Consider the following 16,886-nt stretch of genomic DNA (forward strand, 5'->3'; position numbering starts at 1 on the left):
ACTGTTGGCGCTCCAGAATGAGATGCTCAGGGGGCCTCTTTCAACCCCAACTTTGTGTGGTTCCCGCCTACAGGTCTGAGCCGAACCCAGTCTCCTCCTCCACTCCAGCTGAGCCTGTAAATGGAGTCCTTTGCAAGATCAAACTCTTTAAACTTCTTTACAAAATTCTGGGAAATGAGCTGCATTCCTGGGGTGGAATAAATCATGTCGAGTTAGGCTAGGCAGGATGTGACTTCAAACCCCCCCGAAGTGGGCTGTGTGAGGGCAGTGCGAGTGACTGACTGACTCATTATGAGCTCAGCCACGACACAGACTTCTTGAGAGAAGAGGCAAAGATTGTTGGGGGGACGGGGGCTGGGCCTGTAGGCCCGGGGCGCCACCAAGCACCGCTCCTCCGCTCGCCTATTGTGATCCTCACAATAGTTCTGTGAGAGGAGCAGTGCTCTGACCACATTGCAGAGCTGGAACTGTCAGCTAGACCTGGGGGGGCGGGGAGGGCTGCACCCCCACAGGCTCTCCAGTACTCACAGCTGTCCTGGGGGGGAGCTGGTAGCACCTCCCTTTTATAAAGCGAGAAATTAAGGCCCAGGGGGCCCAGGCAGCCAGGTTGAATTTGTTCTGTTAACTGATAGGTCTGGGGTGTTCTAGGGCCTGTCTGGCTGCCTCCTGAATCGGATTCCTTCTAAGACGCCTTCTGGGAAGGTCATGAATAAGTTATCACTGTTTTGGAAGGGCTGTCTCCTTTCAGTGATGAAGCTCATTATCAGAGTTGACTTAAATGACTACCTGATCGATTCAGGAAGATTGACCCCCGGCCAGTCCAGTCGTGTGTCTCTTAGAAACAAATGAACATCAGGTATAGCTGGAAGGGGCACTGGTGACAAGGAAGAGGACACTGACATGGTCCTGGCGGCCACCTCTTCTGAGCCTCTCCTTCCTTTGCCTGCTCGGAGTGGGGCGAGGGTGGAGGACGACAGATCACAGCAGAATCACTTCTGTTCGGGCGATCAGGTGCAGGATTATTGGTCTTCGAGCCAGGCACTCTGCGAATGGCTGGCAGAGAGTCTGGTGTTTGACCTCTGGACTTCCGACCTTTAGGGAGGCTGGAACCTTCCCCGGGTTATTCAGTGCCTGGGACCCATCCAGGCCTTAGAGTTTTCAGCCCCGCAGGGATAGGGTTGGGATGGCTGTTGGTGGTAGTGGCTATACTCCTCAGAGCTTGTTGTAGGGGTGTGTGTGTGTGTGTGTGTGTGTGTGTGTGTTGTATTATTTAAACATCACTCGGAGTAACCAGCTGGTGTTGGCCCGGATCTGGGCGCAGGGGTCTTCAGAAATTGCCCCTAGTTTCTCATGTGGGGTTGCATTTCCCTGCCATCCCAATGTGGACTCAGAAAACCCAGTGCCCTGCACTTTCCCACTGAGACGGCGGCCGTATAATTAGATCTTCTCAGTATGGTTATTTTTCTGCGTTGGGTTTCAGCAAACTATGCTCACATGCTTGAGGAGAGAAAAACCGTCCTATCAGCAGAACCAGAGGGAAGGAGTAATTCTGCTGCAGGCGACTGAAGGGTTCAAGTTGCCCCTCATGTACGCATGCCCCGTCTCTGATAAGTCCTAGTGATGATGCCTTCAGTGGGAGGGCAGGGTCTGCAGGTCCAGTGCACACGCATTTCCTAACGGGGAGGCGGCCAAGCGGCTGTGTCAACCTTGTTACACCTGGGGGCGGGTCTGGGGCTCAGAGTCCTGGCTGTGTGGGGGGGCACACCGCCTCCTATCTGGAGCCTTGGGCTTCTCTTTGCAGTTCCCTCGGTGTGGTGGCTGAGTGCTCATCACTGAGAAGGTGAGCCCATGTGTGATCTCACTACGTAGATGCTGAACCAGTTATATGCAGAGTCAGGGCTCCGGTGTTGGATGACTTACTGCAGATCCAGCTGGGGGCCTCGCCCCCCGCCTCTAACCCCCGAGTGAAAACTGTGCTCCCCGCCCCCCAGCACTGGACAGGAGGTTTTGGGAGACTTACCTTTAGAATTGGTTGTTCTCTTGGACAGCACAGCTCCAGAAGACACAACGAGAGACACTGATGGGGGACCCTCTCTGTGGACCCTGGGCTCAGTCAGCTCCTGCCTACAGGGTCTTGGGGGGTGGAGGGGACAGTCCCTGCCTTCAGGGAGTCTGATGGCTGATGGGAAGACAGGGAGAGGAAGCGGTGGTTCTGGTACAAGGCAGATTATGCTGGAATCGGTCTGGGGAGGGGAGGAAGCTAGATGAAGATCTACTGGGATATTAGGACGGGCTGCCCAGATGATGGGGAGAGTTGGCTGAGGAGCAGAGGCTCTTTCCTGCGGAGCTGGGTCTAGAATGGAGAGTGGCGGGAGGCAGGAGAGGTGGGGCTGGAAGCACAGTTGGGACGCGTTGGGTGCAGGAGTTGCTGGGCGCCTGGGTGCTCAGTGGGTTAAGGCCTCTGCCCTGGGCTCAGCATTGGGCTCTCTGCTCAGCACGGATCCTGCTTCCTCCTCTCTCTCTCTGCCTGCTTCTCTGCTTGCTTGTGATCTCTCTGTCAAATAAATAAATAAATAAACTCTTAAAAAAAAAAAGGCCATGAGAGTCTTTCTCTCCAGGCAGGATGGACACGCTCCGTGGCAGAACTTGAATGGAACGAGGGGCTGGCTTCAAGCTCTGCTTTCTGCCCTGATTGGTTGACTGAGTCATTGGTTAAGAATGGATCTTGTGGCCCAGCAGACAGGGATGGTATCTTCGAGGAGGAGACCCATTCAGGCATTCAGTCTGGGTGACGTATGGTGCCTGGGCCCTACTCTGGAAATGCCGGGTCACTTCTTACTTGGGAGGAAATGGCTGCAGTGTGCATTGACTCCTGCTTCTCTCTGAGCTGGGCTGTGTGCGCTGGTAGATCCAGGGCTGCCGCCAGGTGCCTTCCCTTGTCCCTTTCTGTTCAACCACTTTCTCCCTGGCCCTGTCCTGGGACTCTGCCCTCTCTTAGATTGCAAGCTGGTTCCTGGCTCCTCTGGGCTGCTTTGCAGCTGCTCACTTCTCCTATCCACTCCGAGGCAGAGGTCAGAGAGGGTGATCTCTTTAAAATTCAGATCCGATGATGTCACCCACCCCCACCCCCAGGTGGCTTCCCCTTCTCCCTCCACTAAAATCCACATTCTTCAGCATGGTTGATAAGATCCTGGGGGAATCGCTGCGCTCGTCCCCTCCAGTCTCCAGCCTCCAGCCTCCAGCCTCTCCTCTGCTAGGGCTACTCCCCCCTCCCTGCCTCGCCCACCTTCCGTTCTTACCCAAGGAGGAGGAGGGAATCTGTGCACAAGGTTCTGGTGTCTTATTGTTTTTAATTAATTTATCTTAGGGAGAGAAAGAGTGAGTGCATGTGCGTATGGGGACAGGGAGGGGCAGAGGGAGAGAGACTCCTGAGCGGGACACGGGGCTCCATCCCAGGACCCTGCTGTCATGACCTGAGCCGAAACCAAGAGTCAGCTGCTCAACTGACCGAGCCACCAGGCGCCCCTCTGGTGTCCTCTTTGATGGTCTGGTTTTCATGGGTGTAGAGCAAAGGCAGAGTGACCCCAGGCCCTGCCTTCTGTAGTCAGGCACACGTGAGCCCTTCTCAGTGTTCCCCAGGCCGGGAGGAGTCCTCGGCAGCCTCTCCATGTGGCCTCTGTGGAAGGAAGGGCAGAGAGTGTGGGTTCTGGGGCTCTGGTGCTAAATTCCTCTCTGGGCTGTCTCTGGTCTGCTGTTCTTATCTGCTGAACATCAACACCGGCTTGGGTTGGAATACTGCTAACGGCCACAAGTCCTAGCTTCTTCTGTAAGCAAACAGCATTCCTGAGGTGGGAGGGAAGGGGGCCCATCCTCCAGTCCTCAGCGGCTTCTGCCTCCTGGGCTCTGGACCTGGGAGGACCCTCCCCCCCCCCCCCCCCCCCCCCCCCCCCCCCCGCGGGAAAGGGCCCCCTGGGGGGCGCGTCCTCTTTTGTGTTGCCCGGGGGGGGGGGGACGGGGCCCGCCCCCCCCCCCCCCCCCAAAGATGCTTGTTCTACTAGGTTCTGTGGCCCATTATCTTGTTGGAGCCTGAGAGCCTGACTCAAATCGGGCTCTTCTGCCTAAGGCCTCGTGCACACCCGGCCAGGCCAGCACTGAGGAAGCGTTTTCCTGCAGGCTGGCCTGGAGTGCTTTGCCTGATTAGACAGACTTGAGCAGGCTTCCTTGTCTGCAGGCTCCTTGGAGCATTTCCTGTGCGGGAGGGCCACAGAGAGGCAGGTGTCCAACCTCCTGTGGCTGTGAAACCCTCTTCCTTCGTGGTGAATTACTGGCGTACTGTGCCGTGGTGTTAGCTGGGGACCCGTGTATCCTGGAGAAAGAGTCACCAAACTCCTGGAAACTTTCCATGGGCCTTCGGTGTCCTTCTAGAGAAGGATTAGGGTTAATTAGGAGGATGAGACCTAGAAGTTCTTACTCGGTATCCAAGTCTTCCCTGGCTGTTTGAGTTACAGCTCCTCTGACACAGATTTTCCCCTCACAGTGAAGCTGGGAAGGTGCGGTGTGAACAGCTTCAAGGTTACCGGAATTGAGTGGGGGAGTCTGTGGGACTCCAAGTTTACACCCATTCCATTCGAGTACAGTGCATTACAGACTTCCCTTGGGATTTGCAGAATTGGTGCGCTGCATTGCAGTGGTTTTTCTCAAGTTCCTTCTGTCTGTTCGGAGTTGGTCCAAAGATGGATGTCTGCTGTGCTTGCTAGATGTGGCCCGAGGGCTCCGGGAGAGGCAGGGAAGGCTGCCCCTGAAGTCTTCGCACGGCTCCCGACCAGGGCAGAGGCCACACCACACCAGCCAAGGGCCTCTCTGGTGTGTCTGGTGGTAGATGGTGGGTGCCTCCCTGTGATTAGTCAGGAGGGGTTAGAAGGTTCCAGAAAACAGAAATGGTTTTATTTAACCTTACGGAAAGCTTCTTGGGAACCAATAAATTATCTTCACTCCTGTTTCTCTCTGTGAATTGAAAGTCACCCCCACCCCCCACCAGTACTTTCTTTCCACCCTTGTTTTGGGGCTATAAGAACTAGCCCATAAACGACTTGGGCTTTGTCACAGTCGAGTGGCTGTGAGTGGCTGGGAGATGGCAGGCTGGGAGTCTTGCGCTTGCTGCCAGCTTGGGTCTCAGGGAGATTTTCCAGCTTCTTCGAAAGCTTCCCCATTACTCCTTTCTTCTCTTTGCGGTGTTCCTCATACATTCATTCAGGTAAGTTTAACTGAGCACCTGTTGGGGTCAGGCATTGTGCTGGACTTTCAAAATCAAGGACATGAATGAGACCTGTCTCCCATGCTCAGATGAAACTGCAGATAACGACAGTTCAGCTGTTGGATTACTCACGGGAAGTCCCTTTGTAGCTATGGAGGAGGACGTTGGGGTTGAAATTTGAGAGAGGGCTCCTGGTGTTGAGGATGAGGCCTCAGCAGAGGCAGTTGTGAGCTGGGCTTGGTTATGAGGAGGGGCCGGAGCACGGAGATTGAGGGGTGGGCTCAGAAGGGCCCACTCACCATGAAAATATGGTTAGTTTTACTGGAGAAGATGTGGAGCCATCGAACTGTTTGGAACTGGTGAGTAATTGTCAGTACGGTAGGGTGTAGGACGCACAGAAACAGAGCTGCTGAGCCATCCTGAAGGCAGCGGGGGGTACGGATTGGAAGGAGGTGGATGACTCGGGGGAAGGCCAGGAAGGGGCGGCTGTGCAGGTAGAGAGGAGGGCCGCAGTCCTGCAGCAGGGCGCTGGCCTGAGGGCTTGACAGAGGGCTCTGCTGATCCACTAGAAGGAGTTTATGGTCTCAGGTGACCAGATGGATGGGGTCTTGGTGGAGAGGTGGAAGAGAGTCCGGGTTTGGGGGAGTTCAGGTGAGATGGTGCTTGTGGACTCTCTGGGTGGAGACATGGACTGAGTGTTAGGCACTCAGATATATTAGAGGGGGTTTGCAAGAGATTTCTGGGTCGAATACATTTATCTGGGTGTCCTCCTGGGGACCAGTCTTGATGTATCAGAACCTTTCAGTGAATGGCATTTGGAATTCCCAGGATATGGGGTAAGCCAGCACAGCCAGAGGAGCACCCCCCCGGGCCCCCCTACCCCCCTGCCCCCCAGCATGACTGCTGCCTGCCTTCCATGAAGGACTTGGACCTCTTCCAGCAGGCGAACTAGGTTGTGACTCAGCAGCTGAGGAGCTGCGTCAGGGGTCCTGGAGATTCATGCCCTGCCTGGGGAAGCACAGGAGTCTCCTTTGCCAGATATTTGGGAATCTCTACAGTCCATTCCAGTAGTGGGTTCAGGTCAGGTCCCTTAAAAGAACAGTGCATTATAGGGACAAGCACTCCTTGGAGCCATCCATAGTGGGTGGGTTCTGGGAATCACTTTTCACTGGGCCACTTCTGTTTCTAGAAGTGTGTACTTCGGACTCGGGAGAGCGTTTACTGAGCTGAAGTCTGGCTTCTTTGCAAGGTTTACTCCTGCAGCTCACCCCTCCAGTCTGTGCTCCTCAAACTGGGGGTCATTTTGCTCCCCCAGTCCCCATCTTGGGCAGTGTCTGAAGACATTTTCATTGTCTCTCCTGGGGACGAAGTGCACTCTCGTCTAGTGGGTGGAGGTCAGAGATGCTGCTAGATCCTGCAGTACACAGGACAGCACCCCCTCCCCCAAAGAATTCCAGCCCCAGGTGTTTGCAGTGCTGAGGCGGGGGAGCCCTGCTTTAACCCATCACGTCACTGTGTAGTTCTGAAGAACCACCCCCCCTTCTCCCTTGGCCTGGTGCCACCTCTTCCCCTCCCCCACCAGTCCTGGTCCCATCTTCTAGGACTCCGTTGACATCCCGTCCCTTCCGTGAACCCCCTGCTGCTTTGAGTTTTCCCTCACCTTACGCCTTCCTCTCTGTTCCTGCGATGAGTGCCTGACTCATTCGTCTTTCTTCATTGAGTCTTGTGTTGGCGCTGACTGTTTATGTGGCCTTCCCCTCTACAGTGAAGGTTCCACTAGTATAAACTCCTTAGGTCCTTTGTACCTTTGTCACCATATTTTTGCACGTGGACCTTCAGTATGTAGTAGTTCATTGAATAAGTAAATTTCAGGCATTCGACAATTTCTGGGTAACTTCAGCAGCCGCCTTCACAGGCCCTTCCTTAACGATGGAACTCAGGCGCCTTGCTAGTTTTGCTAACTCAGAAGCAATGGCTGCAGGAAGAAAGGAGAAGGGACGTGTTCCCTTGTGCTCTCCGGGTGGGGGTGGGGATAAAAAAGCCAAGCAAGGAGCCTGCTGGCAGACAGGGGTGGTGAAGCTGGAATGGGGCTGCCAGTGTCTGCGCTGAGGTCACGGGGTCTCTGAGCTGAGGTCACGGGGTCTCTGAACTGGATCCTTGGCTCGGAGAACAGAGGTGGCTCACCCAAGGTCAGACAGACCAGACCCCTGGCCCTTCTCTCAGTGCCAGCAGTCTAAGGTGGGAGTTTGAGGGCCCTGGTACAAAGCAGCACCAGGAGGGGGCGGGTATTTGCAGCTTCCTGTTAGCATGAGTAGTGTCTGTGTCCCTGGTTTGCTGAATGAACCAGGGCGTCTGGGTTTGTTTTCTCCCCAGAGAGCTCCCGGGGTTGTTGGGGGGAGGCAGCTGAGGCAGAACCCCGGCCGGTGTGAGTTTGAACCTGGGCTTTGTGACCTGTGTGGGCCTCCTTGCCCTCACCTTTGGGGATGGAGAAAGGCCCTCAGACTGGATAGCTTTGAGATGAGATGGGAGGAACTGCAGCTCCAGGCCCAGAACTTGGCCATGGAAGCCTTTACATAGACCCTTGTTGTCTAGGAATGGACAGGCTCACAGTGTTTGGACCAATGATTTGTCCCAGTCGAATAAATTCTGTCTTTAAGGGGCTAGCTGTTTCTTTTCCAAACAAGCACACAAGTCAGTAAAAAGAGAACCAAGTGAAGGGTGGGAAGCTGGGAGGGAGCGGGGTTGGGGGGGGGTCTTTGGGAAAACAGGAAGGAGTAAAAGGTCCAGATGGATGTTTGGGGAGAGAGGGAAAGGGAGAAGGCAGGCAATCAAGGAATTACATTTTGGGTAGAAAGCAGAGGTTTTTGGTCAACCTATTTTCTTTCAGTTTCATCATTTCCTGAGAGTCCTAATTTAGCCTCTGGTCGTGTCCTCTCGATTATGGCCTAAAAAGGCAACTACTTGGGTTTCTTGGAGTTGGGCTGGCACCCGCAGGAAGCTGGTGTGGAAAGGGCCGGCCTCCACCGGATCTGCTCTCCAGTGGGGAAAGCTGCCTTCTTTTTCCTTAACTCCTTGCTGGCCTGTGAACCCTGCAGAGTGCCACAATTTTCTGAGGTCCCCTAATCCAGACCCCCGAGCTTTTTCCCACAGTTTTCCTAGTGCTAGTGTGGCTGCTGCCCCCGCATGGGTGTGCTATTCCCGTGGCTGTGCATACCAGTCAACCCTTTTGGAAAGCATTTTGGTAATACTTCTCAAGGCTATAAAAATGTTCCTTTGTTTCAGTAATTAAACTTCTGGGAATTTATCTCAAGGTGGCCCACCATATAATATAAGGAAAAAACCTAATGAGTGTTTTTTTTTTTTAAGCCCCTCCCCCGCCCCATCACTTTGGAATATTATACAGCCATTAAAAGTGTTTCCCAAGAAAACCTTGAAGTCAGGAGTCCTGAATTTGAGTCCTTGCTTCTCTAGGTGTGTAACCGAGTGGGATCACTCCCTCTCCTCTTAGAGCCTCTGCGACTTGGGCTGGAAAGTGAAGTTTTGGATAAAAATGGTCAGGCAAACTGTGGCCCTGTGGGGGTTTTTAGTCACAATGAATAGGAAAAATCCACAATGTGAAACCCCATGCTCTGCCTATGATCATGAAATCTCTTCAGTGTTTCTGTGAATAAGGATTAGGAGGACCGGAGGAAAAGAGAAAACTGACTTTAGGGGGAGGGTCTTAGGAATTTATGGGGATATTTTTCTTTCCTTTTGAAAACTTTATTTATTTGAGAGAGAGAGAGAGAGAGAGCACATATAAGCAGGGGGAGAGACAGAGGAAGAAGCAGGCTCCCCAGTGCAGGGCTCTATCCCAGGACCCCTGGGATCATGATCTGAACTGAAGGCAGATGCTGAACTGACTGAGCCACCTAGGTGCCTCTCATTTTGAAAACTTTTATATTATGTGTGATTTAAAAGAAATTTATTTTATTTAAATTCAATGAATTAATATACAGTGTGTGATTAGTTTCAGAGGTAGAGATTCATCAGTTACATGAAACCCCCCACCCCCATCACATCATATGACCTCCTAAATGCCCATCCCCCCCAGCTACCCCATTCCCCCACCACCTTCTGCTCCAGCAACCCTCAGTTTGTTCTCTAGGGTGAAGAGTCTTTTATGGTTTGCCTCCCTCTCTGATTTCATCTTATTTTTGTACAAAGTGTCAGAGAGGCCATTAAGTATGGTCCTAGGACAGGGAGGGGAGAAGGAGCTGCTGCCTCCCTAGCGTCCCTTCTCTGATGCCCCCTTTCATTTCTGACACCTCAGGCTGGTGATAGCTTTCTCTGTCTGCACCCTTCGAGGTCACTGCTCACATCTGCATCACTGGAAGCTGTACTAGGCACACATGCATCCATAGCCGCTGGGGCCCGGGGCCTGCCCCCCAACTCAGGTGGACACCGGAGCTCAGCCACAGTCACTGCATGTGAATGTACCCATCTGTGCTGGCGGGAGGGCTTTAATACACGCCCTTGTTTATGGTGACCCCATAAACCCCACCCCCGTGTCCAGCCCATGTATATTGATCTTGGCGCTGCTGCTAACCCACGTCATTCCTGTGAGCTGCTGACACCAGATATCTCTGTCCTTGGCCTGGCCGAACGGGGCTCAGCCGGGCGTAATGAAAAGTTCTGCTCAGAGAGGGGCATGGAGGCTTTGGGCCAACCCTGCATGGGAGCCTTGGCACCCCTCGAGACAGAGGGGTGCAGCCATCAGTGTTGGCCCAGCTCTGGGGGGACATAGTAAGACTCCCCTGTCTTACAGGAAGTGTAGACTCCAGGTCTCATGAAGGGTAGACCGGCCTGAAAGGAGGGCAGGGCGAGGGGCTGGGGAGGTTGGCCCCTGGCAGCAAGCAGCCGCTGTGTGCATGGCCTTCCAGTGCATACCTGCTGATGGCATTCCAGGGGCGACCGATGGCCCAGGACTTGCAGCCCAGAGGGAGCTCATGTGCTGCCAAGCTGCCAGGCCGCCAGACGGCTGCTTTGTGTGGGTCCCGCCAGGGCTGGTGTTGCTGGGATGAAGTGAGTCTGATGAGGCCAGAAGTCCTTGCGTGGACAGCAGCAGGCCAGGGAGTGAGAATGTTAAAATTTTGACTGCGCTCTGATAGCACCCAGTGTGTTGGATGCTGTGGAATGTGTTCCCCCACACTCCCTGTGTCCCACTCAACGTATGGGCAGTCTGACCTGGCTCTGAGGCCAGCCTGACTTGTTCTGTGGGTCCCCAGCCCAAGTTTGCCAGGGAGAGCCCTGACTGGGTGGGGGGGAGGGCGGCGGCGGCGATCTAGGTTAGAGCCCTGCACCCTGACTGGACTGGGCGGCTCTGGGCAAGTAACTTGCCTTCTCTGAGCCTACTTCCTCATTTATAAATTGGGGATAATAAATGATCTTTTGTAGGGTGATTGATGTTTCAGTGAGGTTAATGTTAGGCTACCTAATGACTGTTCCCTTTTTTTCTGCTTGGAGGGATCTCATAAAGGGCATGGAATATCTTTGGGTGTTATTCATTGGGCTGGAATAGTGGAACTTTTTTTTTTTTTTTTTTAAGATTTTTATTTATTTGAGAGAGAGAGAGCACACGTCAGGTGGGGGAGAGGGAAAGAGAGAAGCAGACTCCTGGCTGAGCAGGGGCTGGATCCCAGGATCCTGGAATCATGACCTGAGCCCAAGGCAGACGGCTAACTGACTGAGCCACCCAGGCGCCCCTGGAGTAGTAGAATTCATAACCAGCAGTGGACTCAAGATTTGGGGGGACGGGGTTCGAGTGAATCCCTTGCGGCATGTTGATGGGAGATTGTCTTATCCGTTTTGGGTTTGAAGTTTGCAGAAAGGTTTAGAACAGTAGCCTGTGAAGCCGTCTGCTCTTGTGATCCTTCCAAGTCCTCAAGCAGAGCAGTGGCATGGGGATGGGGCGACTGGTTTCGGGAGCCTGGGTCCTAGGACTGAGGAGGCTGCCTGGCTAGATAGTGGTCAGTTGGATGGCAGAGAGGGAGAGGGTGGCTGGGGTGTCCTCTGGCAGAGAGAAGCCTTCCATTTGCTTGAATGCCTGGTGGGCATTCGGAGATCCCAGTCCCTACAAACAGAAGGTGAGGCCAGGCCGTCCCTTCCTGCCTCTCGGACTGCTGTGTTCGGACTGCTGTTTTCTCTCAGGGCCGGGGGCGGGGGGTAGTCTTTGCAGGTGGATAAATGCCCCTGGTCCCCCAAGAGGGGCTGCTAGGGTTTGCTTGGCTGGGACTATAAACAAAGCCACCAGCTGAGGTTGCTGGGGAGGCTGCCAGGCTCTGTTCCATGGACTTGCCTTCCCTCCTGTGGGGGGTGGGGAGGCGAGTGAGCAGATTTCCTGGAAAACAACCCCTTTCCTGGAACGTGTCCAGGGGAGCCCCTTAGTCTTGATCTGGAAAGCATTTAATGAGCCCAGATAAGATAGGCCTGGGCAGCCCAGGCTTCTTTTGTTCTGTCCCTCCCAAACCTTCAGCCTCCTTAGCATCCAAGTCCCTGTTGGAGTCTAGATGTGTGAAAGCCCGTGTGACTCTGGATTTGGATCTGGGGTCCTCCTGGCCTCCCAGGCCTGGAGATGGAGGCCTTGACCTCAGAAAAGAGAGGCCTTCCTGTGTTGCTTCTGGGCTGCTTCTCAGGGGGCTGTGGGCTGGCTTTGTCTCAGACCATGGTTTCGAAGTCCTGTGATCTGTTTACCTAAACCAGCTGTCCTCCCGGTGGGTCCCAGCCTCTGCCTTTGTGCAGGAATAAGCACTGTGGCTATCCTGTGTGAAGGCCATGGGACTAGGAGTCCCGAGTACCCCCTGGGTGACTCTGCACAAGCCCTTGAACCTCCAGGGAGTTCCTGTTTCCTTGTCAGTAACATGGGATGTGTAGCATAGTTCTTACTGACCACACAGAGTTATGATGAGGGTCTTTTTTAAGATTCCATTTCTATATTTGAGAGAGAGAGAGGTAGCAAGAGAGGGCGTGAGCAGGGAGGAGAGGGAGGAGGAGGAGGAGGGGAAGAAGGCAGGGAGCACCACCCGCGGCTTCATACTAGGACCCTGGGATTGTGGCCTGAGCCAAAGGCAGCTGCTTAACTTACCGAGCCACCCGGGCACCCCATGAGAATCTTTTGAGATAACGAAGTGCGTGTGCAACCATTTCATAAACCATTGAACCACACAGGTTTAAGGGATTATTTAATCCTCTTTATTTTGCAAATGAGTTTTGAAAAAAGGAGACGCATGGTGCTTCCGTTCTGGACATGGGTTTGCAGGCTGCCTTTCACATTAGTGGTCCAGAAGGGAAGCGCTCCTAACTGTTCTGACATTTCCTGGAGCCTGACTTCTTTTCTTCTTGCCTTATTTCTTTGGCCTGTGTTAACCGAGATGGAATTAGCATCTCTTGGCAACATACTAGTGTGTTGGTGTTTTATTTCTTTTTCCCCTCTTGGTTGACTCCGTGAAATAAAAAGTTTTTTAAACTGGCAACTTCCGCTGTGCATGGTTGTTTTTCTTTGCCTTTTGGGGCGGTGGGGGGGGCGGGTAGGTAATTAGAAACTAGCTTTTGTTGGAAGTCCTCTTAAATTGTGTAGTGTCTTAACTGTCTCAGCTCATGTAGCAGAGTGACTGTGGTTACGTCTGACTCATCATTCGGTGTCACGGTAGTTTTGTAGATCAGTTTGATTGTGGATGGGTCTTAGAATCTACCTTCCTGTGAACTTCTTAACAAAATATGTGATGACAACTTGTTGTCTTTTGTATCAGTCGTGTACATCTTCTTCCCAAAAATGAAGAGCGGGAAGACACTGGCAGCCCTGCCACCGGGTTTTAGAAGTTTTGCTCTGTCTACTCCAGCGTTGCCCTGTTTGCAGAGATCAGACGGGGTCAGCAGGCCTTGTGTGGCTGAGGTCGTGGTATCTAACTTCTCCCCTTTGATTCTCCCGCAGGTCCTGGCTGTGAGTCGCCATGGCGCAGCAAGCCGCTGATAAGTATCTCTACGTGGACAAAAACTTCATTAATAACCCGCTGGCCCAGGCTGACTGGGCTGCCAAGAAGCTGGTATGGGTGCCTTCCGACAAGAGCGGCTTCGAGCCCGCCAGCCTCAAGGAGGAGGTGGGGGAGGAGGCCATCGTGGAGCTGGTGGAGAATGGGAAAAAGGTCAAGGTGAACAAGGATGACATCCAGAAGATGAACCCGCCCAAGTTCTCCAAGGTGGAGGACATGGCAGAGCTCACGTGCCTCAACGAAGCCTCTGTGTTGCACAACCTCAAGGAGCGCTACTACTCGGGGCTCATCTATGTAAGTGGGGTCCGGGGCCGGAGGTGGGGGGCCTGGCTCTGTCCCATCCCCCTCACCTGCTTGGGTGCTCTTGCTTCGGGAGAGGAGGGGCTCGAAGAAAGCAGGGGTAACATCCTCAAACTAGGCATGGGAGTGTCCTCACGGAATGTTCTGGTTTTTCTCTGCATAGCCAAAACACACCAGGAAGCCTGTTTCAGATCTGCACGGAGGGTGAATATCACGGTGTGCGCCCTCCCACGGGCCTGGGTCCTAGTCTTGGTGGAGATTGGAAGGCTGGTTCTTTCTAAAGCAAGGGAATGCCACGTCCTGGTTTCCCACCTCGTTCGTCCTGTACCACCTGGTCCCCTTCCTCCTCCCCATGGCCCCATCTCTTTTTTAGACTCTGTCCTCTTGTTCTTGTTAGAGGCCTGTTGGTATGCCTTGCTTCCCCGGGCAGGATGCTTTGAGCAGAGATGAACGTGGAGAGCGAGGCTTGAACCATCCATTCTGGTGCTGTGCCAGGCTTAGTGGCCCAGAAGGGCCCAGAGCGTGCCAAGGAGAGGGAGCAGCCCTTTCTCTGTCCCCTGGGCATTGGGGCCACCTGCGCAGAAAGACTGCTCATCCCTGTTTTAGGAAATGTCCGGAGAGGGACGTTTTTCCATCTCCTGTGTAACAGGCTCCACAGTCTTAGGGTCCTAGGGTCACAGAGTTCTTTCTGATTTCTTATTTCTTCTCTTCAGCTCCAGGGTATTTAGTCTAGTTTCGGTCTCAGGTAGGAAAGAAATATCTGGCTCTTGTTATTCCTAAAATAGCTCTTTGTTTAAAGATGCTGTTATATATTCACCTTGGCCTTCTTGGTCTGAATACAATGGTTCTCAAGATTTGTTTGAATGGGAGGAAGAAAACATCTTGAGAGCCTTACAGCCCTCTCAGTGGGAGGGCCAAGCCTTGGACCCTGGGGCTGGCCCATGATCACACATGTAATAAAAGGACGGGCTGGGCTCATCCTGGCCCAGGGACGCTGAGGGGCCCCCAAAGAGTCAGCCATTTTATTTTCTATACAACCTCAGGCTGACGTCAGCACACATGTCCATTGGGCCCTTCTCCACCATACTGGACCGGTATCCCTGAGTCCCCTGCGATGTGCCAGAGTCCTCTGTGGGGCCGCGGGCCATCCTGGATTGCCCAGAGCTGTTCACCGGGCCAGACTGCGTGCCAGCACTGCGTTCCCTTGCTGGTTGCTAAATTGGCGCAGGATCACGAGGTTCTTGTTTTCTGCCATCGGTGACCTCCCTTTGGGGATGAGCCTGATCAGTCCGGACCGTACACAGTGAGGCCGTACACAGAGAGGGCTTCCTGCAAGAGTCCTCCTTGTGGACCAGCCTAGTCCGGCTTGCTGATACGGCAGGTGAGGAGAGCTGAGGCCCAGAGAGGGGCAGAGCCCAGCGCAGGGTCATACAGCCTTCGACTGGGACTTGGGTTTCTGGACTCTCAGCCCAGGTCTCTCTTTCTTGGTGAGAGCACTGTATGGACAAAATTAAAAGCCTCTGTTTCTAGGGATCTTGATCACTGAAATTCAGCATTTGGTGACATGCAGAAAAACAAGGAGCCTGGAAGGAAGCATTACTTGTCTGTTGGGGCAGCTGGGAGCCAAGGCTGATTGCCTGGGAGTGGGACGCCCCCTGAGGAGGCTCCATAGCTTATTGTACCCACTCTGCTGTGCCCCGGGGCTGGCATGGGCTCTGGTATAGGGCATGGGAGGCGGAGCCTCCAGGACCTGGTTCAGATCTTTTCCCCGGCCACGCGGCCTGGCCACAAGGAGCCTCTCTTCCTCCCTGGTGAGAAGCCTGTTGTATGTGCCAGCCCACACCTGCTTCATGGCAGGGCAGGGCTCCGCGGCCATGCTTTTCTCAGTGAAGGTAGCTGGTCCTCTGCCTGGCGTTCCCTGGTGTTCCTGTTCAGCTCGTGTAGTTACTAGGGATTTTCTGAGTGTGGCACCCACTGGGCGTCCTGTGCTGGCCTATGTCAACTGGCTGCAGACCGTCTCCTGTCCCACAAAGGGAAACGTTACTGAAATGCGTTCAGTGTTAGTGGCTTCATCTTTGCTCTGAAAGCGTGGGTTTCACTGTGGAGGCAGGCAGAACTCTTTGGAAACGTTCATTCCTGTTTCTGTCACCTCCCATGTGCAGTTCCTCCTGCCTCAGCCCAGCCTCCTTCCTAAACATCTTTCCCAGAAGGGAAGTCGATGGTCTCTGCAGTTGCCCTACTGGGGACCCCAGCAGGTGCAGAGCGGCAGGGGGATCAAAGCCGCTGGGCAAGGGCTGCCGCCTCATTCACAGTCCACCTCTCTGCGCACGACGTTCCAAATTGCGACCCGGGAGCCTTTGTGCAGTGTGTTTGCCTGGTGGTGTGGGCGGCGTGGCTAATCTTGAGCCACAGCTGCTCTGTCTGTTTCCCGGGGGGTGAGGCCCTGGGTTAGGGGGCGGCTGGGCACAAAGAGCCTCTGTGGCCCGTGAATGGAGCGGCTCCCTGGCGTGGCCATGGAGGGGCAGAGCCACTCACTCTGTGTCCGCTGGTCCCTGAGCCTCCCTCTGCCAGCAGGCTGCTTCCTCCCACCTGAGCTGCGGGGCTCACACCCTGCTGGTTTGATGGGATTAGTCCAGAGAACTCTGAAGCTCTGCCGAGAGAGGCATCCACAGGACCATCTGCCCACCCAGCTGTCCAAAAGCCTTGTCCCAGGAGCCCCCAGTCCCCTTCTGTTGTCACGGCCAGCTGTTGGCACACATCTGGCTCTGGGGCACGCCCTAAAAGTGTGGCAGTGTGTCCCTGGCTTTCATCAGGCTGATTTCCTAGAGTGTGGGTTTTCTCAAACCCCAGGAACAGAGCTCAATTGTTTCTGAGCTCCTGGGATGACCTCACTGCTCCCTGGCCTTCCACTTCATCCCCGCCCGACAGTCCCACGGAGGGAAAACCAGAAGTCTCCCGCCTTTCTCTCATGTCCCTGTGATACCCGCGCCGCAGGTGGCCAACACCATGTGCAGACCTCTTTGCTTGGAGCTTTCTGGTCCCTTGTGAAAGAGGAGTTGGAGGGAAAACAAATGACTGACTGATTATCCCAGGAAGAAAGAAAATCGAGGGCCCTGAGTCCCCGCCTCCCTACAAAAGAGGCAGCCAGACACACTTGGTCATTTCCAAACTTGGCTGCTCTTCCGCAGGCAGTCCGCTGGAGGTTACTGGGTCCCTCTGAGTTCTGCTTTTAATCTCTTAACTTCTGCTTGGGAAGTCCAAGTGCTGTAGCCCTTGGCCACGGCTGGGAAGGGGCTTTGTGCTCC

The 16,886-nt window shown here is 54.1% G+C and overlaps 1 protein-coding gene across 1 annotated transcript in view; it reads left to right on the forward strand.

The window, feature by feature from the left end:
* Window positions 1–16,886, forward strand: part of MYH9 (myosin heavy chain 9) — an 88,546-nt gene that overhangs the window by 15,834 nt on the left and 55,826 nt on the right. The window contains exon 2 of the mRNA XM_059402106.1: window positions 13,224–13,575. Within this exon, the coding sequence (XP_059258089.1) occupies window positions 13,243–13,575 (333 nt within the window). The 5' untranslated portion in view covers window positions 13,224–13,242. The remainder of the gene's footprint in view (window positions 1–13,223; window positions 13,576–16,886) is intronic.

The sequence above is a fragment of the Mustela nigripes genome, chromosome 6, assembly GCF_022355385.1.
Source record: "Mustela nigripes isolate SB6536 chromosome 6, MUSNIG.SB6536, whole genome shotgun sequence".
NCBI lineage: Eukaryota > Metazoa > Chordata > Mammalia > Carnivora > Mustelidae > Mustela > Mustela nigripes.